The sequence below is a fragment of the Sylvia atricapilla genome, chromosome 10, assembly GCF_009819655.1.
Source record: "Sylvia atricapilla isolate bSylAtr1 chromosome 10, bSylAtr1.pri, whole genome shotgun sequence".
Lineage (NCBI taxonomy): Eukaryota > Metazoa > Chordata > Aves > Passeriformes > Sylviidae > Sylvia > Sylvia atricapilla.
Window position 1 is genome coordinate 4,151,188 of NC_089149.1, and position 26,015 is coordinate 4,177,202.

Sequence of the window (26,015 nt, forward strand, 5' to 3'; positions counted from 1 at the left end):
AGCCTGCTCATCCAAGGGCCTCTTTCAGCTGGAACTCGTACAACGTCATCTCAGCTGCCAGTGCTGGGATTTGGAGTTCAGAGCAACGCTCTCGTCTGCTGCACTTACTTCTGCATGATTTCTTTCTTTGTTTCTTCAACTCCTCCCATGCATCCTCAGATTTCTGACACACAGGGTGATGGCACTTCAGGCTCATACCCTGCCACAGCTGCAGCGGTTTAATTTCTGTATTTCAGTATCTTTTCTGAAAAGAGATTTTTGTCGTGCCTGTTAGCACGGGCGTGCGTCGGCAGCGCTGGCGAGTGCTGCAGATGGCTGCATCTCTTCCATGCTTAACCTCCCCCCACGCACACTCCCTGTTTCTGTTCAGTTGCGTGCCCAGCTGCTCTCGCCTCAGTCTGAGCAATTGTTTATGCTGAGGCACTCTATGAAGGGAGCTAATAGATTGGATGGTCTGTATATACACTTGGTGAGTGCTAAGCAAGAAGCGTCCTCACTTCAGCGTGGATGGTGTAAGGCGTTGAAGCAACAGAGGAATCTGGAACTGGCCACAGAATAATGATGTTTTCCCAGGAAGAGAGAAGGTAGGGATTGGAGCCCCTTTGAGAAAGTGGATTTTACTTTGCATTTTTTTGCAAAGGGTTCCCCCATGGGTTTCTTTTATTTGTTTTTTTTTCTGCTTATAATAAAGGGATTTGCATACTTGAAAGGTGGACTCCTACCATTTAATCACTGATAACTGAAAGCAGAGCAGCATCTGTATCCCAGGTCTGTGCAGCTTTTGTGGGAGGTGACTTTTTCAGGCATAAATAGAACCAGGAATTTCTTGTGTCCACATGACTTCTAAGGGTGAGTAAAGTCTCTGGGCTTATAACCCTCTTACACCAGAGGAATAGTTGAAGTCCTTCAGGAGCTGAAGTGTTTTGTGCCCTGTCCCCACTGTGACTTGTCCTGCAGGATGTGGTGTCTGCCAAAATCTATCAACTTTCTGTGTTTAAAACACAACCTGTAATAGGGTATCTATTGTACAAGAGTGAAACCTCCTATGACAGATTAGCTAACAGTCTGAACTATTACAATTTACTATTAAATGTGACTACCAAAGTGATTTTTTTTTTCTTTAAAAAGCACACTACAATCTCATCAGAGAAGAAAATGCACAGTCTTTGTTCACAGTTAAATTGTGCTCTCCAGGGCACAGTTCATAGTTAAATTGTGTATCTTCAGAGACTGTGTGTCAGGGAAGTTTAGGAGCTTCCCCAGAGCCTCAGCATTTCTTGAAAATTCAGACATTTTATTAATCAAAGCAAGATTCCTCCTGTGCTATTAGTGCACTTTATTACCACTTACAAAGGTCTGTAATTCAGGTTTTAGTTGCACAGTGTATTCAGAACTGCTTTTCACAGTCCACATTAGAAATTGTAGGCAGAGCTAACACCTTTTTTTAGACAATCCTCTACCTACAAACTTTGTCTTCCACTGCCTGATTATTGTAGCTCTATAGCAACACTATCATTACAGCACAATAGTTACCAGAATTTGTTACCTGAAATGGAACATTTCTGCAGCAGAACCTGAAAAAAAAAAAAAAAAAAACCAACAAATTAAACAATGCCACTGCATCCTAAGCTTCCAATGGCATCAGGAGGTCTAATAAAAGATGGAATATCTGCCTACATACGTTGCCTTCCTCACAGACATTGATCAGTCCAGCTCTGATGTTAGATGTTACATTTTCTTCAGTAAATTCAATTCAAAAGGGATTATCACATAGTGCATTTCACTGATTGGTATTTGAATTTTATTTTTTTATCAAGTCATAAAGCCCAAGAGGATGAAGCAGACAGTAATGTCTAGAATGTCTAGACAATTCCCTCATAGGTCCATATCTTTCAGAATCAGCTCCAAAAGCTGGTGGATTCACAAATCTTGTTTAATTCTGCCATATTGTTGTGGCTTTTAAGCAGACCTTACATTTGCTTAATAAATAAGTACTGGCTGTTAGTATTCTTTGCAAAAATGTTTGCACTTCTATAAAACTGATGGTTGGGGTTGGAAGAGGCTTTAAAAATCACTCAGATCCAAAGACACTGTAGCAATGATACCGGCAAACGATGTGTTGGTTTGAGTGCGAGTTAAGAGGCGTGTGGTGAAGCAGCTCTGCAGTGATGCTCAAGGGCCTCTCCATCAGCGAGCTCTGCCAGCCGAGAGGAAACCTGAGCATAGCAAAGGTGCGAAGTCAAGGATTAAAGAGCACCGAGCACCTCTCCGAGCTGATGGGCAGCGAGGCGGGTTCGGTGGCTGTGCCGTAATCCTCCTGGAGCGGCATTAGGGAGCAGCGCGGAAGGGATGTCGCCGGCCGCGGGCAGCGCTGCCCGGTGCTAAGCGGTGCCTGGTGCTTGGTTGTACAACCGCCCCATTTTCGTGCGCTGTGCTTTTGTACTCGCATCAAAATATGTAACTGTGTGGGATGAAAGGAAACGGCAAATTGGATTGCGCCGTAATCCCAGCTGAAGCGCTGTCTCTCTCCACAAAGATGTAAACTGAAAAGCTTTGGGCTTCTCGCAGGCAGAAGAAACTTGTAATACATGAACGAGTTGTACAGCGGCTAAGCTGTCCCTGAAGAGCGTGTTCCCCGCCTCTCCGCGGTTTGATCATTTCGCTTCCCAAAACATCTGCGCTTCAGCCGCCCCAGCGATCCCGTGGCTGGAGGGAGCGGTCAGTGACAGCGCCTCGGGGACAGGCACCATCACACCGACCCGCGCCTCCCCAGCGCTGGCTGCCAGAGCACGGCCCACCCTTGTGGGGACCCTTGCCGAGGGACGCTCTTTGAGGGACAGTCACTCAAGGACTCCCACTGAGGGACCATGTTTGAGCGACGTTTTTTGACGGACAGTCACTGAGGGACCTTCTGTGAGGGAACCTCGCTGCGGGACATTCCCTGAGGGACAGTCACGGAGAGGCAGCCCCTCGCTGGCGGCCTCTGCCCGCCGCCGCCGCCGCGCCTCAGGGGAGCGACACGCCCGGCAGCTCCCCGACAGCGCCCGGCCCTCCTCCCGCCCGGCTTTTCCCCTTCTGCCATGGCCGCTCTCCTCTCCCCGGCCCGGCTGCCGCTCCGTGCCCGTCCCTCAGCCGGCGCCTCTTCACGGGGGAACGGCGGTAAGGCGGCGCGGGGCAGGCTCTGACCGGGCGGGCTGAGGGGAAGCCGCCCAGAAACAACACTTTCCCACGTATCCTCAGTTTTAAACGTACACCATACATTGATATATTTTATTTTCTATTTCTCTCGCTGCGCTTGCCCCCACGGGCAGCGCGACGGGGGAGGCCGGGCCGGCTTTCCCGGCGCTGAGGCGGCGGCGGGCGGGGGAGGGGCGGGCGGGCGCTCCCGCCGCTGCCCCAGACAGTGGGCGGGGCCGGCGCGCGCCGCCGGCGGGTTCGTGCCCGCGCGCCGCCGCCGCCGCCGTCTCGGTCTCCGCAGTGAGGTCACGGGTGGGCGGCGCGAGCGCGGCGCCTGTTCCGCTGCCCGCGGCCGCCGGAGCCCCCGCGGCGCCGGGTGAGCGGCCGGGGAACTTACTGCCAGCGGCGGGCGGCGGGGCCGTGGGGGAAGGGCGGGAGCGCCCGCCGGGGGATGGGGAAGGGAGCGGCGGCCGCGGAGAGGCGGCGCGGGGGCGGCGGGGAGAGGGGCAGCGGGGTACCGGGGGGGAGAGGCGGGGAGGGACACGGCGGTGGCGGAGCGGCGCGGTACGGACAGCGGGGAGCCGGGCAGGGCGGAGGGGCGAGCCCGGCGGCGGGAGGGGGAAGGGCTGAGCCGTGCCCGGAGCGGTGCCGGCGGGGCCGGGGTGAGTCACGGCGCGGCAGGGAGCGGCGGGATGCGGCGTCCCGGGAGGGGCCGCGGGGCCAGGGGCCGGTGCCCGGGATGGGGGGGCCGCTGCCCGGCTCGCCGGGGTCCCGTCCTTTGGGGCGTGCACGCCGGGAGAGCCGCTCCGGACCGCCCCCGCCGGTGTCGCCCATCGGCTGGGGGCTTGTCCCGCTGCTCCGCGAGTTATTGGGAAGCGCACCCTGCCTCTGGTGCGGGTTGGAGAGAGGCCTTAAAGCTCATCTCCTTCCAGCCCCCCTGCCATGGGCAGGGACACCTTCCACTATCCTAGGCTGCTCCAAGCCCTGCCCAACCTGGCCTTGGACACTTCCAGGCATGGGGCAAGCCGCAGCTTCTCTGGTCAACCTGTGCCAATACCTCACTGTTATCGCAGAGAATAATTTCTTCCTTTTATCAAATCAAAACCTCCCCTCTTTCAGTTTAAAGCCATTCCCTCTTGCCCTATCACCCCGTGCCCTTGTCAAAAGTCCCTCTCCAGCTCTCTTGAAGCCCCTTTAGGTACAGAGCAAACTCTGGAATTGCTTGTGATCGGCCTCTGTCTCTTTTACAGGATATCAGGAAGGACTGGCAGAAGTCTGTGCTAGCACACGGCATGAATTCAGCCCATGGCCTGGATCTCACCTCTATTACTAATAACCTGGGCTGGGAAAATTCTGACACACACCAGTGACATCTGGGCGAAAGGTGACTCTCTAGGGACGTTTGGTTTTTGCCATTGATCTGGATCAGCCTTTAGGTTCAGGATTTGTGAACTGCCATAGTAGCTGTCACGGTGGTGGTGAAATCATAAAGCTAGCAGCGCAGTAAAGCAAGCCCTTAAGATTGTGTTTGATCTCTGGGAGCTGAAAGTGCTGAATAAAATTTTCACACAACTTAAACTACGTTTTGGATCAGTTGCATTAAGATTGACATTCTTCTAACCGAGCCCGTTTTCTATTTTAATATTTAAACAGAGACTTATTTGAAAAGACAGTATATTTTTTAAAGGAAAAAAAAATGATTGAGGATGAACACGCATCATCGCATCGTTTTTTACTAAATTGCTGGACAAGATTACTGTGTAAAATAGTGAATAGTGTGTGAGGAAAACATTTTGTATACATATTGCGTTGGGGTTTTTATATTATAAAATTGAACAAGTAACTAAGGAAATATTAGTAATTTTACTCCATTGGTAATTAGCAATTTTATGGTATTACATTCAAAATGGTTTTAAAAACAGTTTTTACTGTCGGATCCTGAAGAAGTAACATTTTAGTGAAAGGAGCGTGCAGCTTGGTGTACCTGAGGTAATCCAAGATCACGTGAAACTATTTTTTATATGAAAAAGCAAGAAAATGCACATTCAGGACTGACTTAATTAAAGCTGTAGTGTTTAAAAATGGAAAGCCCACAGATAAACTTCCCTCTAGGTCTGGTTTCAGACCAAAAAAGGAGCAGGATCCAAGAGGATGGGAGTCCTCCACTGAAAAAAGCAATGACAGAAATGCATGTGAATAACAAAGTACAGGTCGTAATAAATAAATTGCCAACAATAAAGAAGGAAAACCTGGATGACTATGATGAAACTCCAGTGGAGGCTGATGGAGAAACTGCCAAGCCAAACAGTGCTTCATTATCTGAGCCTTTGAGTTTAAATCCAGGTTTGAAACATACGTTGGCCCAGTTCCACCTAAGCAGCCAGAGTTCATTGGGTGGACCTGCAGCTTTTTCAGCTCGGTATTCCCAGGAAAGTATGTCACCCACTGTCTTCCTGCCTCTCCCATCACCACAAATCCTCTCTGGTCCACTGCTCATCCCTCCTGACAGCTCCACAGAACTCACCCAGACCCTGCTGGAGGGGGAATCCATCTCCTGTTTTAAAGTCGGAGGAGAAAAAAGACTTTGCCTGCCTCAAGTGTTGAATTCGGTTCTCCGAGACTTTTCCTTGCAGCAGATCAACACGGTGTGTGATGAGCTCTACATCTACTGCTCCAGGTGCACTTCTGACCAGCTTCACATCCTGAAGGTTTTGGGAATTCTTCCATTCAACGCTCCGTCGTGTGGGCTCATCACGCTGACGGACGCTCAGAGACTATGCAATGCTTTACTGCGCCCTCGCACTTTCCCCCAGAGTGGCAGTTTCCTCCCTGGTAAGAACACCTTGGCCCAGCTGAAAGAGACTGGCAGTGCCTTCGAAGTAGAGCATGAATGCCTGGGCAAGTGCCAGGGCTTGTTTGCACCTCAGTTCTACCTTGCTCCGGATGACCCGTGTATCCAGTGCTTGGAATGCTACGGGATGTTCTCGCCCCAGACCTTCGTGATGCATTCGCACAGATCCCCGGACAAGAGGACCTGCCACTGGGGGTTTGAGTCGGCCAAGTGGCACTGCTACCTGCACATTAACCAAAAATACCTGGGCACGTCCGAGGAGAGAGAGCTGAAGCATCTCTTGGAGGAAATGAAGGAGAAATTCAGCGAGAAAAACCAGAAAAGAACTCGGTCCAAAGTAAGTTCACCTGGTGGTGTAAAACTCCCAGATCTCATTCTGCTCACACATAAATACTTGTTTTAGAAGCACATTACTTGGCTTTCCAGAGTGGGAATACTTGTCACATCAAGCCTAACTTAAATTCGTGAGAGCTTCACCATGGAAATAACATTTCTCATTAAGAGGGATGGTAATGTCTTTCCTCTTTGGGCTGCAAGTAACCATTCGAGCTGGCTTGGCTTTGTTGGTTCTTATTCTGTCCTAAGGTATATAGACTCCAAAATTCGGTCTGTTGTGAAAATTTTTGTTCTCCCATTTGACCTTTGAATAGGTTTTATGCAGTGTGTGCTGCAGCAGCTGAGCAAAGCAGAAAGGAGCTTGAAAATCAAGTATTACAAATGAATTCTTCATTTGTTATTTGTACTCCAGCACACACACATGGGCTAGATGGCAACCTGGCTTGCTGGCCACCCATCTCATGACTTGTGTGCAGGGTAATGGTGCTTTGCTAAATGGCTATTTGGAAGCCCAAAGTGTGCTTGTTCAGCAAGAGCTTTCTGTTTAAACCACTTGTGCAGTGAAATATGCCAAAAAGAGGAGGTTTTAAGCAGCCCAAGTAATGAGCTGTAGGCCGGTATCTTGACAATAGTTAATAATAGACATCTTATTTTTTCCTAAAATACTACTGCAAGTCTGTGCTGTGGTTCCAAAATACAGAGCTTTTTTGTCCCTTGGAGAGCTTCTACTTTAAATAATAGGAGAAGCAGCAGAGAAACATTAATATTATAAATGTCCCCATTCTTAGAAAGCACAGTTTTGGGGTATAATTTAAACCTTAATAGGTTTTTAATGGTTTCTGCCCCACGACTGTTTCTTTTCAGTGTATTCAATGTTTCTGTGTCTGTTTGATGGCTGCTGGTTTGATGATAAATCCATGTTGCCTGTTGGATGTTCTGTGGTGGATTTCAAAATAGCAGCAAGAGCAGCGCAGATGGTTGAGCCCAAAAAGGGGTGCTGTGAGCTGACACCTTTCAGCACGAATTTCTGAAAAGTTGGTGTTGCAGGAAGGCTGACTGTAGTAACAGGTATTGTTACAGTGGTGCCAGTCTGCAGGAAGAGATTTTACCAGCAGATTCCCATGGAAGTCTGCAGTATGGCATGCTTCCACATGCTGAATTATTTGAAGATGCAGTCTCCTAGCAAAGAGACTTTGCTTTTCAACTGATAAAGACATGTCAGTCTTTATTCTTGCAATGCCAGTGTAGGAAATGAACTGCACCGTGGTGGATGCATGAGTGAAAATAGTCTTCCATGTTCACACCTATAAATACTCCTTCTCTTCCCTTAGCAGCAGATTTCAGACAATGAGATCTTTCAGTTTCGTGTGCAAAGATAAAAAATCCCAAATGAAGTTAGCCGTGGCAGTAATTTGGACTGGATTGGTACAAATGAAATTGTAAAACTTTCTGCAGTCTTCCATTGCAGACATGTGTAGTTCTTTCTTACAGAGCAACGTGTGAAACCAAAGTCAGAAGCTGTGAAAACCTGAGCAAAATACAATGGTGGGGGAGGTTTTGGGGTTTTTTTCCGTCCCGTGGATATTTGTCTGGGATGTACAAAAGAGTTTAAGAGAGCAGTGTTGAGAGGATGGTTTCCCTTTCCTTGTCCTGGGGGTGCTTAGGCTGCTTCAGTTGTCTTTTCATAGAACCAGTGAATGGTTTAGGATAGAAGGAACCTTAAAGATCCTCTCATTCCACCCCCTGTCCCTGGACAGGGACACCTTCCACTAGAGCAGATTGCTCACAGCTCCATCCAGTCTGACCTTGAACACCTCCAGGGATGGAGCAGCCGCAACTTCTTTTCCTCATTTCTGTGCTGTGGGATCAGGTACAGCACGTAGACATTCCCTTTCCTTGCACTCCTAGGGGAATTTATTTGCAGGATGTTCTGTTTCCTGTTCTGTCACCTCCTCACCACCTTTGCTGAGTCAGTCCTCAGAAGTGCTGACACGTCTTTGTGGTTATCTTGGAGGGCCGGGGAAGAACAGTTGCCCTTGGCTAAGTCTTTCCCCACCTAGTAATAATGATTTAATTAAATCCCTTAGTCTTTGGAGCATCCTAGATCCCATGCTTTGCCTTTCTCCTTAGCATTTCACTCTGAGTTTATTCACCTCACAGTGCAAATACACTTTTGTTTCAACATTTTAAGAGCAGAGTGCTCTTGAGATTAATTCCTTTCTGTTCTTTGTGCTAATAAGAAAGCTGTAAGCTCTGTGCTTGATTGTCATAATTTTCTGTGGAGTTCTAGACTGCAGTACCACATCCACCTGCTCTTCATGGAACAGCTGTCACCAAGTCTCTGCTGATTCCTGCGCTGACAGATCCTTGTTCCCTTTGACTTTGCGACAGTTTCTCATCATCTCTGCACTAAAACTTTGTCTTGCTTCTGATTCCTTGAGCTGGTCACAGCGTGTGAGGGAAATCTCACAGTCTGAGGGGTTAACATTTCTCCTGAGTGTTTTATAAATCCAGTCTCTGCTAAAACTCCTGGCTTAATGATTACACTTGAAACCATTTCTTACCTATATATTTTTTCCTTAAAGAACAGCTTTGTCTGACTAGCCTTGAAGAAAAATAAGTCATGTTTCATGTAAGCCTTTTAAACAGTTTGAGTAGAAGTAATTCAATTCAACTTGTGTTTGCAGAATTATTTTAGAGCACCTAAAATAAACAAATTGTTGGGTAATGAAATATATATATATATATATATATATATATATATATATGAATACATGCTTTATTTCATTTACCTGAATGGTGAGAGAAGAATCCGGTTAGAAAAAAACTTCATTTATTTATGGTAACATTTCATTTTCTTTCCTAAGTAAAAATTTGATTGCATTCTATGAAATTCATTTGTAAGATTCACACTAACGGGTAGGCAGTAAATTCAGTTTCCATTTGAAGTAGGTAAAAAAAAAAGGCAAAAAATCTGACCTAGTAATTTGAAAATAGAGATGACCTGATAATTTGATATGTAAATATATAAGCATGTTAAAATATGAGTCCTGAAATATGGACAAATACAATCTGAAACTAAAATCAGATCACTGCATACTAGCTGCAGTATAAGTAGATTATATGTGATTATTTAAATTATTAGAATGATCTGAGTAAGTAGAAAAAACTTGGCAAGTGTCAGGATGAGGCCATTTTCCTAGAGATTATTCAAATCTTTTTTTATTTCAAGCCTTTTTATGAATTTACAACTCCAGAGCTTCTCTTCCTTGTGCCTTCCCTCCTTTTCTGTCTTATGTTGGAAGCGAGGAACTGCAGGGGTGGAGCTGAATTTCAGTTTCATTGTGGGAGCTGAATTTCAGTTTCCTTGTGAGAGCTGAGTTTGGTGGGGTGGAGGTTTTGGTCAGGATGGGGTAGGTGGGGTTTGGCCCCTGCCTGGATTGTGCAGACCATGGCTCAGGTCACACCAGTGTCCCTGGGGGTCTCCCACTGCCAGGGATGAAGTTCTCTAAAAGTTTATTCCAGGCTGTGTAAATACAGACTTTTCTGATAATGTAGCACATAAGTTGTGAAGATATTAGAACACTACATAAAGGTTTCTATACAGGTTTATTTAATTTTTTTTAGCTTTATAGGTTTTTTTTTTATTTGAGCAGATTGTCAAATAACTGTGTCTGGTAGGAATGGTGTTGACTTTGTAGCAGCCTGTATTTTGGTGCTGTGTTTTGGACTTGTGGCTAAAACTGTGGCTAACATACCAATGTTCTGGCTACTGCAGTAAAAACTGGGATAGAAGGAGGAAAAAGGTTCTTCAAGGGTAGTTGAGCAGTTGTCTGAGGGAGGGACTGAGCCATGCCCTGTGCTTCACTTGTGTTTTTCTCTTTCCTTTGCCTTTTAAACCAACTTTATCTTGACCCAGGAGCTTTCTTGGTCTTTTCCCTTCCATGCCCTGGGGATGGTGCTGAGGGAGCAGCTCTGGGTGCTTGGGGTCAGCCAACCACACCCTACCCAAAACCCCACATCCCAGGGCTGCTCTCCTACAGTGAAATTACAAATCAATTTCTTAGCTATGAGGATATTTTAAATAGGTGGTGAGCCACCTTTCACTTGAAATTAAGAGTAACTTCACAGGAGGGCACAAAGTATCACCAGGAATTTTGAGCAAAGAGTAATTTCAAAAGCATTTCTTGAGACACACAGAAAAGAATTGCTTTACAAATGCAAAATACAAAGAAATTTTTAAGATTATATATTCTGATGCACCTGAGCTAATTTTGTTTGCTACTGCAGAGGGAGTGGCATTTTCATCTTACTGGGAGCAGCTTTGCTTGCTTGTGTGATAAAAATTTGTGATGACTGAAGGAAGTTCTGTCCCTGGAACACCAGCACACTGTTCCATTTAATTTTGAAATAAAGTATCTGGCAGGTGCTTACTTTATATAGACACATTATTACAAAAGGCTCCTACACCTTTTGGGAATCCTAGTTTCTGCTTTCTTTTTCTCCCAAGCTTGCTCAGTAGAGTTCTGGAAACTCAGAAGAGCTTTCAGATAAGTCTGCAAAGAGATTTTCCTTTAATTTCATTGCTATTTTGCCCACAATGGTAAATTGGAGATTAAAGAAAATTCTGTGGCTTGCATCACCCTGCATCTCTGCCAAAGACACCTCATTTCCCAGTACCCCAGTTTCTCTGGTGTTCCTGTATTAGTGGTGTAAGTGCCATTTCTCTGAGGAGTATTTATGAAAATGTAAATAACCTGCATCCATGTTTCAACTACCAATTTATTTTCTTTCCTCTAGGCAGAGCCACAGCAGAACCTGGAATTATCACAGTGGTATCCAGTTATAAAGCAAGAAGCAGAAACTGATCCTCAACCAGCTTCATTTTTTCACCCCAGGTAACTGAGTTTGCTATGTGGAACTATAAGCACTATCAAGTATTCAAATACTTTTGGCTATTTGTTAATAATTCAAACTGAAAAAAAATATTTGCAACCCAAAGTGTCAGGAGAATTCTTAAGGTATCACGCAGGAATGATTTAACCCTAAATTTTTATGCATTTCTTAGTGTAAATACTAATGAACTGCTTATGAGTGTTTTTTGGTATAAGACTCAAGGTGTGACCTGTGAGTGTTCTTCAGCAGGCAATACAATTGAAATGTAACTAAAATTTCCCCTTTCTTAGTAGAAATGGCAGAGGTAATTTTTGGTCTTTCATGTTGTAACACAATGCATGCATGTGGAAAGCTGCACAGGGCCTGTTTACCATGAGGACAACTTAATTTCCTTCCAGAAAAGACTTCCAAGAGGTGTTTGAAGGTTTTCTTCCACAGTGGAACAAGGGCTGCAGCTGAATTATCTGTGGACTGGTTTCCTAGTTTTAGAAACCTAGTGCACTTCCTTAACTCCTTACCCAGTTTGTCACCTGCAGCAGTGAGGGAAATAGTTTTTCTTGATATTCCTCTTGCCCTCACCCCCTGGGGTTGCACAGGTCCTGAATTTGGGTCAGAGCAGACCCTTTTTGGTGCACACACATCACACTGGTTCCCACGCAGAGAAGGGAGTGGAGGAACTTCTGTGATGGGCCCTCATGTTCTGTTTCTGCCAGTGCCTTCCTTCAGAGCCAGGAGAAAGGGAAGTGTTGAGGACAGCAGTTGAGCTCCAGTGACACTGAGTCACTTTGTCACAGTGATCTTGGCACTGGCCTGAACCCACCTGGGGCTCTCTCCTCTCTGTGCTAGGCTGAGTGCTGAGGTGAGGGTGGGACACAGGGATGCTCACAGGAGTCCAGGAGCTGTGAAAATCCAATGGGCAGCTCAGTGTGCTTGGGAAGGAAGGTCCAGCATGGCTCTCAGATGTGCCCCAGGGCTGTCAGAACACAGCTTTGCTGCTTAAGCAAGGTGCTCATTCTCCCTTCACTGATCACCTCCCCATCCTCCATTGCTAATATAAGGATTATGAAAATGCTGGAGAGTCTGGATTCAGTGGCATTCTAATTTCACTCTTTGCATTTAAATGAAATCTTCATATGATTTTCTGTAATATTTTTCTAATCAGCCGTGTTTGGAAAACCTACTTGTTTGATAGCCTCAAAACCTTATCTAGATAATCTACTCAGTAAAGATTAAGTGGGTTGTTAGGCTTTCCTTTTGCATAGGAAAAATTTTAAAAGGATGTGCTTATTTTTCATTGATGCTTTCACAGTTTGAACTCATGTTAAATTAAACTTACTGCTCTCAACCAGCCATCATTTATTATGTCTTACCTTTCACTGTGAATTTTACTCTTCTGCTGTTTCAGTTACTACCTTTATATGTGTGATAAAGTGGTTGCCCCGAATGTGTCTCTTGCATCTCAATATAAGGATGTTTCAAAAACAACAGTAAAAGGTTCAGAAGTTAATAAATCCTCACCTGGGCAGTCAGAGAGGAAGCTGAGTAGTGGAAAGCACAAAAAGGCTGCCTCTTATCCAGAGCTTTCTCTTGAAGAACAAGAAAAAATTGACTTGAAAACTGGTGTGGAGCAGCCAAATAAACGTTTAGGTGAGTAGTGAAAATTATATTGAACTCTGATTTTTATACCACGGAAGTTTGGAAAGCTTTACACTGAGCTAGAGTTTTGTGAATGTCACTTCAGGTTCCCAAAAATTCCCTCCACCTTTTTGTCATCTCAGTTTTCTTTGCATTTTTGTCACTCTGGAAGCTGAACTTTCTGTGACTGTTGTTCTCTGTTTTTTCCCTGTGTAGATCCTCCCGTGACAACCCGTCCTGCGAGAGGTGGGAAGTCTGAGCGTGTTTCTTCCAGAATCACCAGAGACTCTGGCCGTGGGGAGGGAGGTGCTGAGGCACGAACCTTGTCCCCCACCCTCATGAAAGACATCAGCTGTGAGGATGACAAGGGAAGGATCATGGAAGAAGTCATGAAAACCTACATCAAGCAGCAGGAGAAGCTGAACGTGATTTTGCGGAGGAAGCAGCAGCTCCAAATGGTACCGTGGCAGTCTGAGTGCATTTCCCCCTGGGCAGCTGCTGTGAGCTTGCTGGCCCCACACTCAGCATCACTTAGAAACACCAAAGGACACAGATCAGCTTTCCCTCAGCTTAAATCCAGACACCAAATCTTCAATATCCCTTATGCTCATGAGTTTTGAGCCCACTAATAAAGTGATGTCTCTTCACTTTGCAGCTGCTGGGTCCAAGCAGCTGCTGCTTTTGCTGTATCCTCTAAAATGTCTCAGTTTTCAGGTTTTTAAAGATGCAGATATCAGTATTCTAGGAATGGTCTTATCACTGCCCTGTATAAAAAAGGACACCACCTTCCTCTTCCCATTTGCTAATCTGTGCTTTTAGGGATTTTAGTTTTTGTCTTTTCTTTAATAATGGAGGATTTCAGAGGCTGGCGTTCATTTGTGACATTTCTGTTTTCTGAATTCAGTTAAATACTGTCTTTGCTTCTTGCATCCATGGAACAGACCTAGTACTTAAATTTATTTTAATTTAATTTAAATGTTAATCTCAGAGTCTAGGAGCTCAAGTAGGGCCTAGAGCTGCTACTTCAAAGTTTTTCTGCTGTTGGAGGTAAAGCTTGTAGATAAGTTTAAAAAAAATCAAAGTGTCAGTGGACAAAGAAATCAATCACTTCATTTTGTTTTCTGATGCTGCACTTGCATCTTCAAAGTATATTTTAGTGGATCAGTGGTGCTGCTGCCTGAGGTTACTGCTGGTAGTGCAGATTTGTTTCTGAAGCTCCATGTGCTAGGAAGTATAAGTAATTTCTGAAAAATTAGGTGCATGTTACAGAATTCCGTGCTGTCATTGGTAAGTAGATAAATATCATTATCGAGCTGTTGTTATTGGCAGTTACAAATGGTCTTTTTGGCCTCACTGGTTCCAGAAAGACTTTTAAATACTTTTTTTTTACTTTTTTGGTGTTAGAAGGAAGGAGTATGTGATTTTGATCTTTCTTTACAGGAAGTGGAAATGTTAAGCAACTCTAAAGCTATGAAGGAACTGACTGAAGAGCAGCAGAATTTACAAAAAGAACTCGAATGTTTGCAAGCAGAGCATGCACAAAGAATGGAAGAATTTTATTTTGAGCAGAGAGACCTGGAGAAGAAACTGGACCAAGTGATGAAACAAAAATGTAGCTGTGACTCCAATCTGGAAAAAGATAAAGAAGCTGAATATGCAGCACAGGTGAGAAAGGAAGGTTTATTTCAAACAAAACATGTTTAGTGTATCAGGAAGTTGTGGAGTTTTTCAGCCACTCTAAGGTTTCATTTTCTCTGTGTGTTCTGAAACCACAGATACCAAAATAGGTCAGTGACAGCAATATTTGTTTCCCTGTTCTTTGATTGAAACTGAAGTAGACTTATGTAACTTAGAGAAATACATAATATTATTGATGAAATATTAAACATGAAGTCTGTTACATGCTCATTTAAAACAAATTCTGTTTTTAATATATATGGGCTTGCCCATGATATAGACTTCAACATTATCATTATTTTGTGTAAAAAAAAATCCAAATCTCTGAGCCATCTTTTTGTCAGATGAGCAGCATACCTCGCTGCTCCTCATGTTCATTGGTGGTAGAATCTTCTGCAGTATCTGATGAGCCCTTTCTGGGCTCTACCAAAACATTTGGCCAACAGTTTTCTTGAAAATGAAAATCATATTAGTGTCTCCCATTCTTTTCTCTTGGATTCATATGTCAAAGCCTGTGGAGTTGTTTTTTTCTCTCACTTTCCATTTTGCTTTTGCTATTGCTTCTTTATGTTGGAGGTTATTCCAATGGGAAAAAAATATAGTTACAAAGGGAACCTTAGAATGCCCCTTTTAAAAATCAGCTGTAGTTATGGTGAAGTTTTTTATTTTGCACCATATCACAGAAAACTAGTCTTTACAGGCTCATTTTTCAAGTGAACAAATTCCAAAACTTGAGCACAATAAAGCTCTGTGGTCCTTTGTTCACAGCTGTGTGTATTTCCTGTTCTGACTGACTCAAAGTGAGAAACAGGCACTACTTGAGAGACAGGTTTTGGTATTTTTGGTGAGTAGGGCAGAGACTTGCATCGTAAATCCTTCTCATGAATTTAATTTCATGACATCCCACTCCACTGATTCCTGGCCTTTGCTGCCAGAAATAATCCTCTCTGACTAAGGCCTGATTTACTAAACATCTGGTACAAGCCCTATTAGTGCAAGTAACAACGTGTTCTAATTTATGGAGATCATCATGTACAGCACATTTTGTAGGGCTTGTGCAGCTTTACTTCCTTTGGAGGTGAAAACTGTGGATTGTTCCCCAGGGAGATTGGTTGTGTGTTTCTTTTGAAGTCAGACTTTGAAAACTACATACATTCCTTGTGTAGAAGTTTACTCTGTTATTACCTCTGTGGTAGATCGATTCACAACGTATAATCCAAACCTTTTTCCTCCATTTATCACATCTTGCAGTAGATTCGGGTTCCAAGAAGCACCAGAGTTAAACAGAGGTCTTGGGAACAGGGAACTTGCCCAAGCTGTGTATACAGCATTTTAAAAAAGCCTTCATCTGATGTGTTCTTGAAGCAATTGCCCAGGCTGCCTTTTCTGTCTGAGAACTGTGAGGAACTCTCCTTGTGCATTAAACAGAATTAAGAATTTGCTATTTGCAACTCGCTTAAAAGTCTCTTCCCCTTTTTAGGCCTGTCTGAATATGCACTGTCTTGTCCCCCTTTTTGACTTGTTTATTGAAATAGCTGATTCACCCTGTCAGTCACAGTAGGGCAGAATAACCAGTCCTGGAGCCTTTCCTTAGAAATGGAAATCAAAGCCAGAGACATGCTGCAGCATGCAGGCAGTGGGCACTGTTGCACTGCAGCACTTCACTGCATCACTGGTGCAGTCAGGACTTGCATTAACAGCCTGTTGTCGTCCAAGAACTGAGGAAGTATTTCTGATTAAAGCAGCAGGGGTGTAATGTGGTGTTTCTCTAAAACCAGCACGTGTGTTCTGTAGCAGTTGGTGAACCCCAGTAATAATGGGGTGAATAATAATAATAATAAATGCCCTGTATGTTCCTGCTTTTTCCTTCTCATGAACTGTCTTCCTAATTCTCAGTGAGATGGATGCTTAGTGATGATGTACATCACGTAGGTACACATCATTGTAAAGGATTTTTTTGGATGGAGTGAGGTCTTTTAGTAAGAAATAACCCCATGAATCAATGGGAGAGAGGATAGCTGGTTTCCAGTCTCCTCCCTGTTTTAACTGCTCGTAGTATACTATAAGCAATAAGGAACTTTCCCCATTGAAAAGGTGTTTCCAGATGTCACTGTAAGTAATTTTGGTGACATTCTAGCAAATTTGAGCCTTGCTGTATTCCAGAGAGGAAAAGAATACCTGTTTAAGCACAAAATACGTCCCAAAAACATTTGTGGGGACTCAGGTTTATATTTGAACACACACAGATGGTTATGTATAAGATTTTCTGAATGTTTCTTTTATACTAAGGAATATCAGAAAACAGTGTTGGTGGTTTGTTTTGTGTCTTCTAGAAATACATTCAGGCTTTGAAATAAAGAAGTAGTATTTTGTCAGGTAAGAGAAATGGACCTGGGAAATGAAAAAAATGCAGTTTGCTCTGGGATTTATGACACATCTGATGCAGACATCACAGTTTTTCCCATAGATTCCGTGTGTTATTGACAGTCTGGTGTGACAGTTCACATAACTAGAACTTATATGCATTTAAAATTTAGATTTTCTAATTTTTTTAATTATAGTGTGATGTTTATGCAACTTTGCACATTGCCATTGTTTGCTAATGGTGTAGCAGGTAAGTGCATAATTCTTGATAACTGCATCATTCTGGTGGACTGAAATTCTTGGATGTTTAGACTGGCTGTCTGTGACCCTTTGATGTTTTAAATGAGTTTGCTAAAATTTCCTCTGCCTCTCTGTCTCTCGTGTTTCCCAGCTGGCAGAGTTGAGGCAGAGGTTGGATCATGCAGAGGCAGATAGACAAGAGCTCCAGGATGAACTGAGACAGGAACGAGAAGCCCGGGAAAAGCTGGAGATGATGATAAAAGAATTGAAGCTGCAGATCCTGAAATCTTCGAAAAATGGGAAAGGAAAATAGAAACTGGAAGAGGAAGCATGGCTGTGTCCTTCAAACAGGGTGTTTTGCTTTTAATGATTGTGAACAATTTTTGTGTGCTGAGAAAAAGTGTTCTCTATGGATTTCTATTTCCCAGACAGGTGCAGATGAAGATATACATAGATATAAATAAATAGAGATAGACATTTTTAGATTTTCCTAACCAATGAAAATCTGCATTGATTTGTACTGGTGTTTTTCTCAAACAATGAAAAATACGAAACTCTTGATTTAGAGTGACCAGTTTCTGTCTATTTCTGATAGTCTTAAGGACTCTACACCTTTTAACATTGTCTGTTAAAACATATGTGGATATCTTTATTTTGCTATCAATTGCACATCCAGGTATAAAAGTACATTAAAAATGTCCTCAGTTCTTCAAGGTCTTAAATAGTTTGGGTTTTAGTGAGAATTAAATATTCTTGAACTGAGGAAAGTAAAGGCAGCTTTTTGTCTGTAAGGCAGAGCTCAAAATTACCACAACTGATTGATGATTGAGTATCAAAAGTGATTTACCAGCATGAGTTTTTCTCATAATTTCATTGTGTGAAGTCAGCTGATCTCTTCAGTATTGTCTATTTAACAACTCATTATCAATCTAAAGAGTGGCAGAGCCAGCACTTGCTGGCTCTGCTGGAAGAAAACATTAGGGGTTGGGTTTTTTTTCGTTTTGGTTTGGTTTTGCGAATTAAAAAATTTGCAATTACAGTGGAATCTTGGGAAGTTAAAAATTCACAAGTTTTCTTCTGTTTTTTTTTCTCTAGAGTACATATGAAAGAAACATTAATAAAAGGCTTAAAGGTGGGGCTTTTCCTTTTGGAAACCGAGAAAGCCTGACTTAACTGTTTTTCAGATGTTAATGCTTTCAAGAAAAATAATATTTATTAAGGAATATGTATTAATTTCTTCAGTACCCCAAGCCTCCACACTTTAAGCTTCTTGCCAACTTGTGGATTTTTCTTTCATTGCAAAGAACAGGCCTTAACTGACATCGTGATCATAACTTAAAATATAAAATTCTGAGGTATGGCACTTTGAAAAATCATTTTGATAGTCTCTGTATTTGAATGGCATGGTAGGGTTACCATGAGTTAAGAAAATGCAGCATGTTTGTTAAGCTATAACATTGGGAAATGTGGAATTGTACAGAATTACTGTTTTATGTATATATATAATGTCTGAGTACTTCTGAAGTCTGGTTCCTAGTGGGTTAAATGCATGGCTAAAGTTGGATGAAGAAAAACTTTTTTTGCACTTCTTTCCAAAAAATTGGCTACAGCTGGCAGATGTCAGCTGATCATGTCAATGATAGGAATATTTTAGTAATTCTAGTGTTTCACTACATAATTCTAAATTGTGCTTTTAGTTTCTGGTTTTGAGGTACTTAAGTTTAATATTCTCTTAATAATTCAGTTAATTTCGGATAAAACCACTAGTAAAAGCCTACATTGATTTTTTTTTCCCTCAACTAGTAAAACTGAAAACTTGTTCTTTTTTTGTTTCTCTGTTAGTTATATAACAAGACTGAATATCACAGAGAAAGAGAAAATTGCACATATCTTTAAATTGAATGAGAAATGAGGCAGTAAATTAAATGTCATGGAGTCATAGGATGATTTTTTTGATAACTGTACAATTTTGATTATGAGCTCTGTGTCATATTTACACTGATAAGCAGGTTAGATTAAAAAAAACCCAAAACAGCTAACAATTTTCTTTGTCAGTGTTGAGAATCATAGAATGGTTTGGGTTGGAAAGGATCTTAAAGATCATCTAGTTCCACCCCCTGCCAGAAAAGAAGACCAAGATTATATTTTTCTCTTCTTCAGCTCCCATCTCCAGATTTTTTCCTTTAAAAAAAAAGAAAACAACAACAACAAAAAAAAACCCCACGAAGTAAAAAGGAAAAGGCCTGTTTTTGCAGCTTGGTTTGGAGGGAAAGGTGCTGACTAAATGGTTCTGGTTGTGTGTGCACCAGTTGCTTTAAAAACACCACCAAGGTTTTGTTGTCCAGCCACCAGATCCCTGTGGATGCAGGGAGAGCAGGCAGGAGTATTGCTGGAGGTGTGATGGAGGGGAGCAGAGCTCCCTACTGTCCAGTGGGATTGGCAGATCCTGTGTTGGATGAGCTGGGAAATGGGAAATAGGAAAATTCCACCTGAGTGCTGCTGAAGGATGGAGGGAGTCCCTTGGCGTTGCTTCTCAGTGTTGTGGAGCAGGCTTGGGCTGTTGGTGTGGGCAAAGCCACAGCTCCTTCCCAGCTGCAGTGGCTGGTGCACCACAGTGGTTACAGCTTAGCAGTGCAATGTTTGGAGCCCTCCTGGGATAATTCAAGTAGCAGGATGGTGAATATTCCGTTCCCATTCTTGTCTGTGTTCTGTGACTCCTGCTCAGCTGTCCCCCTTGGTTCGGCAGTGACAGTGCAGGGCTGGTGTAGCCCAGGTTCCTGTGCCTCAGCCAGCACCTGAGGCACTGCTGGAGGCTCTGAAAATGCTGCTGGCCATCCTTTGCACCAATGTTTTCACTGCTGCAAGAATTCCAGCAGCTGTAGGAAGTTTTTACCAATTGCAATCGCAGATAAGGCCTCCTAATCGTTTTTTTGAACATCTGGCTGGTAAAGCAAATGGAGCTTTTATTAAAATGACCTTAAAAGTAGCTTTGTAAATATTCCATTTAGTTAATCTAAGGTTAGAATGCATTTTAAATTATTGTAATCTTATCCTCTTAAAATTCTTAAATACTACTTTCAGGCTCTTGACGTAACATAAATAATTTTCATACGTGTAGACTTGATTTTATACTGATTTTAAGTAATAATGTATACATAAATGTGCCATAGACCTTTGTGTGCTCACAGTTTCTGAAAGATAGTTTTTTAGTAAATTGTAAATAATGCTCCTAAGTTTTAGAATAAATTTATGTTGACCTTTTTTTTTTTTTTCCTCCCTTACCCTAATTCTGTTGAATGGTTCATTTAATAGGCTGACATAGGAACTTGGAATGCACACTTGAGGGCCCACACTTAAGTGCACACTTAATGGTAGAGACTAAATCAGTCATTAGGTCTTTGCTTTTAATCATAGCATGCTGATTTTATATATTATTTGATTTGCCTTCAGTCATTGCTTGCTGATCTTTTCAGGCAAGAAGTAATTTTCCCAGGTAGTTGTGACATGAAGCCTGTAGAACAAAGTCCTAAAACTGTCTGTAATTTGAAAGTTGCTTTATTAAACACCTGCACTAAGATGGAAGTTGCCTAGTGCACCTTTTGGAATAAGTAGGATTCAAGGTGAATTTACCTAATTTACTCCTATACTTTTATAAAAGAGAATTCTAACATGCTTTGTATACTTTAATCAATAAAATATAAGAGCTTAGAGGGTAAAACACTTGTAATTTTGGCAGTCTGGAAAACACCCTCACTCACAGTGAAACCAGGTGTCCCTCAATGAAAGAGATTTTTATCTAAACCTCCAAACTTAGTTAAATCTGTGTTTTAGTTTTTGTAAAGCATATCGTTCAGTTTGAGTATTTAGATGAATGTAGTTACGTTTCACATTCTTAAACTAATTTTATTCTATATTTAATATATTGATAGCTTAGGTGTAAAACCATCTGTACATAGTAAAGGCATAATGCAATTAGTGATGTAGGAAAAGTTGGGTGGGAGCATAAAGCTACTGGTGGCCTGAAAAAGAATTAAGTCTTGGCCCGTATTTTAGAAGTCACAATGTTTTATTCATACATTCTTGTTTTGTATTGGGGGAGGGTATAGCTAGAATGTGTTATGAAATTTTTGGAAACCTTTCCTAGCATTAGTTGGGAAGTTGGCCTTGAAATGCTGTCGTGGTCAGCTTCCTACAATTCACTTGTTTGTAGAGTATATATTTTGATTGTCAGTAAAGATAACAACTTTGTATTTTTTCTGCACTTAATTCGTGTAATTAATCCACACAACAGAGTTTTCTATAAAATGGTGAAGTTGACAAAAGATGTAATTTCTCCTACCTATTAATCTGTGCTTGCAATACTTCGGTAATTTAATTTAAGCCATCAATAGTAAGCAGCAGAAAGCTGCAAATTTCAATTTTCTTTTTGCTCATTACACTTGTACTCTGAGCGTTCATTAGTTTTCTTTACAGAAAGCTTGTAGAATTTTCTATTTGCTGCATATATCTATTTTAAAAAATATGGTCATTTTTTAGCTTTTGTGAAAGCAGTTATTGCTTACAAATTGCACGATGATTTTATAGTGTGTCTCCAATACTTAGCAAATTGTTTTTTTCAGGGTTAGTGGTTCAGTTGGAAAATGCTTGAAAAATGAGTTTTAAGCACTTCATCAAGCACAGCAAACACGGTATAAAATTTTGCTATTTAAAAATTAATTAAGTGTAACGATACCAATTGATTTTTTTTGTTCTTCTAAGAGATACCTCACTTAAAGGAAAGCACAGCTGTACTGTATTTAAACGAATCCAAGGAAATAATAAAAAGTTGGTCTGAAATATTTCGTTGCCATCACGTTGCTTTCTGTGGTTGACAGAACGTTTTTTTTTTTGTGTTTTCATCCTCACTCTCTGCAGTATTTATTGCTGTTGACATGCCAGTATGATTCTCTCAAACGACAGAAAGTAGCTGCAAAAACAACTGAGTCCGTGTTAGCTCGAGGCACCAGGCTGAGTGACTATCCTGAAACCATAGGAAAAGCCTGTGAGAAACGATCAGTGCATTCAGCAATTTTTAATACTTTGCCAATGATGTACAGTCTTATTGTCAGCATTGCTGTGGTTGCATTACATGACACACAGAACTGTCCTCTACCTCACGTGAGATTTAACAGATATTTTATATGGTTTTAGTAGACAAGATGCATCTATCTGGTCACTTAGTTTACAAATTTTGAATTATATTTATTGAAACATGACATACTGTGCTCTTAGCTTATACCTCAATTGTATTTTGTGCTGTTATCCATTTCCATGCCTTGTAAATACCTGTATAGATCGTGGACTCAAAAACAAATAAAGAACTGTAATGTCAGAACTCTTGTCTCTGTCATATTTTTGAACACTGACTTCTAAACTTGGCTCTTTGAAAGTGTTTAACTCAGTGCTTTTCTAAAGACAGAGCCTTCCTTGCCTTGATTACAGTAAATTAAAATCTGATAACACCAAAGCTTGTTAGCAGAGCTCCCACAGCCTGCAGCAGGTCCCCAGTTTCTCTAAAAGCTATTTTAAGCAAAAGATCTACAAGATCAAAACCATCTCTCCCCATGGATCCACTTTCTAAAGCTCTTAAGATTCTGAGAAGATATTGGCACCAAGCTTTCTATGCATCTTGGCATAAATTTGGTGTTTATACCTGAAAATAGAACTCCTTGCATACTTGGCAAGTTCTCTGGTGCCCAGCTTTGTTGCTGCTTGACTGCTCAAGCAATGTGTGAGTAGTTCACAACTCTTCTTCCATAGCTCAGTAATAAATGAGATTGAAACACACACATTGCCTGATTAAATGCTGAGATTACACAAAGTTAAAATCAGAAATGAGAATTTTACTCTCTTTGCTGATAAAATAGTTACTGCTGATGGTGAGCGACTCTCAGGAGTTCTTAGTTTTTGTAAACCGTGTGATTTTATTACCTTAACATTTTTTGTGTAGCATCAGGGAGCTTAAATGGCAGAAATATTAGAGTAGGAGAGGGAAGGAGCAATGGAGGAGAAAAGAGGGAGCAGTTTCTCTGAGCTGCATGTTTTTCCACAAGTCTTTCATTTACATTGAATTTCCACAACTTGCAACAATTAACTGTTTTGTTGGCTGCTTAAATCCCCCCTGTATTGTAGTAAAGTATAACTTCTGCTACAAATAATATTTTGGAGATTTTCTGGGGGATTTTATTCATACGGGAAAGTTTTTCTTGATGGGTAAGAAAGCACATTCACACACATTTGGGTATGTTTTTCTTCCCCTCAAATCAGTGCAAAAATACTTTGTATTAAGGAACTGCTCTCCCATATAGAAAATCCTGATCATGTTTCAGATAATTGCAAACCCTTAATGCTACCATGGGCCTGCATGTATTTTACAGATTAAGAGAGAAAGAACCATGATAAAGATGAAAATTACAGTGATGAGCTCAGCCTTTGGTATAGAACAAAATTAAGAAATGACTGTACCACTTAAACTTGTTTATTTCTGCATCCCATCTTGCTTTTTTTATACTGCTGTATTTCCAAACAGGGAAGAAACAATGAGGCTGAAAATATAAAGAAAAGGTTGAGGTGAATCATTTGGATGAGAAAGCCCTGGGGTGTTGATAGCTTGGGTGGCTATGACTAATTATAACGCCTGTCTTTTGTCAGAGAGAACAATGCGGATCAAGGAAAGACTCTGGGAGTGAAGGGTAAAAAGACTGATTTTTGAGGAGCTCACACTTGCTGGAATAAATGCCTGTGTAGCACTTGCTTTTTAAAAAAGCATCTTTGAAGACTATTGCCCAAAGGGTATCAGTTTATTTGGCATATAGCAGGCAAGTTGTTCTTGTTCCTTATTTTATTGATCTTGTAAATCATTGTCCACTTGCCTCGTATGAACTGATATTCACTTAACTGTGGGTGATGTGATTTGTAACACTGACAAAATGGTAAATGCCTCCTGTCTCTATTGACATTAATGAAATAATTCACGCTGTGTCCTGTGGGCACCAGCTCGAGTTCTGTTGAATAATGCTGGTTACCAAAGTGCCAAATTTACTCCTTGCTCCTGCACACTCCTTGATAAATACATTTGTGAAGGCAAATGTGGAGTTGGGAAACTTCTGTGGTTAAGGAAACTAAAAATGTAGGAGACCGAATTACAGAAGGATGTAAATGGCAATGAATAACTTGCAGCATTTTAAAAATACTTGCATTGTGCTTTAAGATGTGTCTGCACTATCCCTGTGCCAAATGATTCCAGAACTAGTTTTGGGATGAAATCTGTCATCTCCTTTTGAATTCAGGAGGTAACACATGATCTGTCCAAGGCAATTGCTCAGTCCAAGAAATGAAACAACACCACTTTCACCCAAGAGATGACAAGTTTATCTCCTGAATAATAAATGAGCAGGAATATTTTTTTAGGGGAAGATTAATTCCACCTAGAATTTGAACCCTAGAGAACACGAATTGGTGTTTGGCTCAGTAACAGCACACTCCACCTGAGGTGGGTGCAGTAGAAGGATAAGCTATGCAGGAAGGTGGAATCAGGAATTTTCATGGAAGGCCAGCTGGCAGCTTGACTTCACAGAAATACCAGGTATAAAATAAAACCAGAATAAACCAGGTATAGAAAAAACACACGGAGTTACCAACAATACAAAACAAATATGAAAACAACTGTTAAATTTACATTTATTATAAAAGCTTCCCTTGAAAAAGAATTTTCGAGTATATTGGTAGTGTTCCAGTGTTCAGAGGAAGCTTTGACAGAAAACTGTGACCTCATGTCCTTCAATTTTGGATTTAAGGACCAGGTGACAAATGAAGCTTCGGATGCTCTTGTTTGTGTTTTGTTAAAGAATGGCAAAAAAAAAAAAAAAACAACACCCAAAAAAACCTTAGATGAGGAGCAGAATATATTCAATTCCTAGCACTTTAAACTCGGAGCGGCGTTTCCAGTGCTTCTGTCTCACTGGCAGCTCTAGGAGTGAATGAAACTCATTGTTGTGTCACCTTCTCGTCCCTTTTCCCTGCCCGTGCACCGCAGACAGCTCTCCGCTAGTGGTCTCTGCAGGCTTACGGCATCCGCCTCGTCCCGAACCCTCCCTTCGCAAAACCAGCAGCACTGGAGGAGGACACAGCCACGGAATATCCTCAGGAATGTGCTGGCACTCGAGAACACACGTATGTGCCGTGAAAACACAGAGCGAAGTCAGGAAAATGTCCTGCCAGCCTGTTGCTCCTGATGCAGAACGGGAAGATGCGAAGTTTCTCCACCTCTGGCAATTTGAACTGGGCTGCTCCTGTTTCGTCAAATGGCAAAAATTCATGTAGTAAATTTACTCGGAATAAAAGTCTGAGTTAAAAGCAGCTCATTTTAATTTGAGGATTCAAAAGTAGGACTGTGGTGCTGTTAAACACGTATTTAGGACTCAGTGAGTGTTGGTTAATACTTCTGAAAGCCCAGGTACGGCAGAGAAAGCAGTGATGGGTCTTTTATATTTTTACAGTTACTGGAAACATCAGGAAAGACCCAAGACTGATTTTGTCCCTATACTGCAGCTGTGCTGATGGCTTTGGTGAGGCGATTAATTCCTCCTCTTGAGTAACTCTGCCCACCACATTTCTCCCTTTATCTTTCCATAAGATAACTAAAGTTCACTAAAGCGACTTTCCATAAGAAAGGTAACTAAAGTGACCACTAAAGTTCAGCTCTCAATCACCGCCTTCATTTTTCTCCCTCTACGCTAAATTTCGAACAGTCGGGCTGTTTGCATTTGAATAACCCCCCCGGTTTGTTTTCCAGGCGCGG

General features: G+C 42.0%; 1 protein-coding gene across 1 annotated transcript; it reads left to right on the top strand.

Moving 5' to 3' along the window:
* The first annotated feature begins 3,488 nt into the window (after positions 1–3,488).
* SKIL (SKI like proto-oncogene) lies at positions 3,489–22,550 on the top strand. The gene is made up of 7 exons (XM_066325721.1): positions 3,489–3,553; positions 4,428–6,365; positions 11,165–11,262; positions 12,666–12,907; positions 13,112–13,353; positions 14,336–14,560; positions 17,328–22,550. The coding sequence occupies exons 2-7, from the start codon at positions 5,259–5,261 to the stop codon at positions 17,487–17,489; spliced, it is 2,076 nt and encodes a 691-aa protein (XP_066181818.1). The 5' UTR covers positions 3,489–3,553; positions 4,428–5,258; the 3' UTR covers positions 17,490–22,550.
* Positions 22,551–26,015: the final 3,465 nt, after the last annotated feature.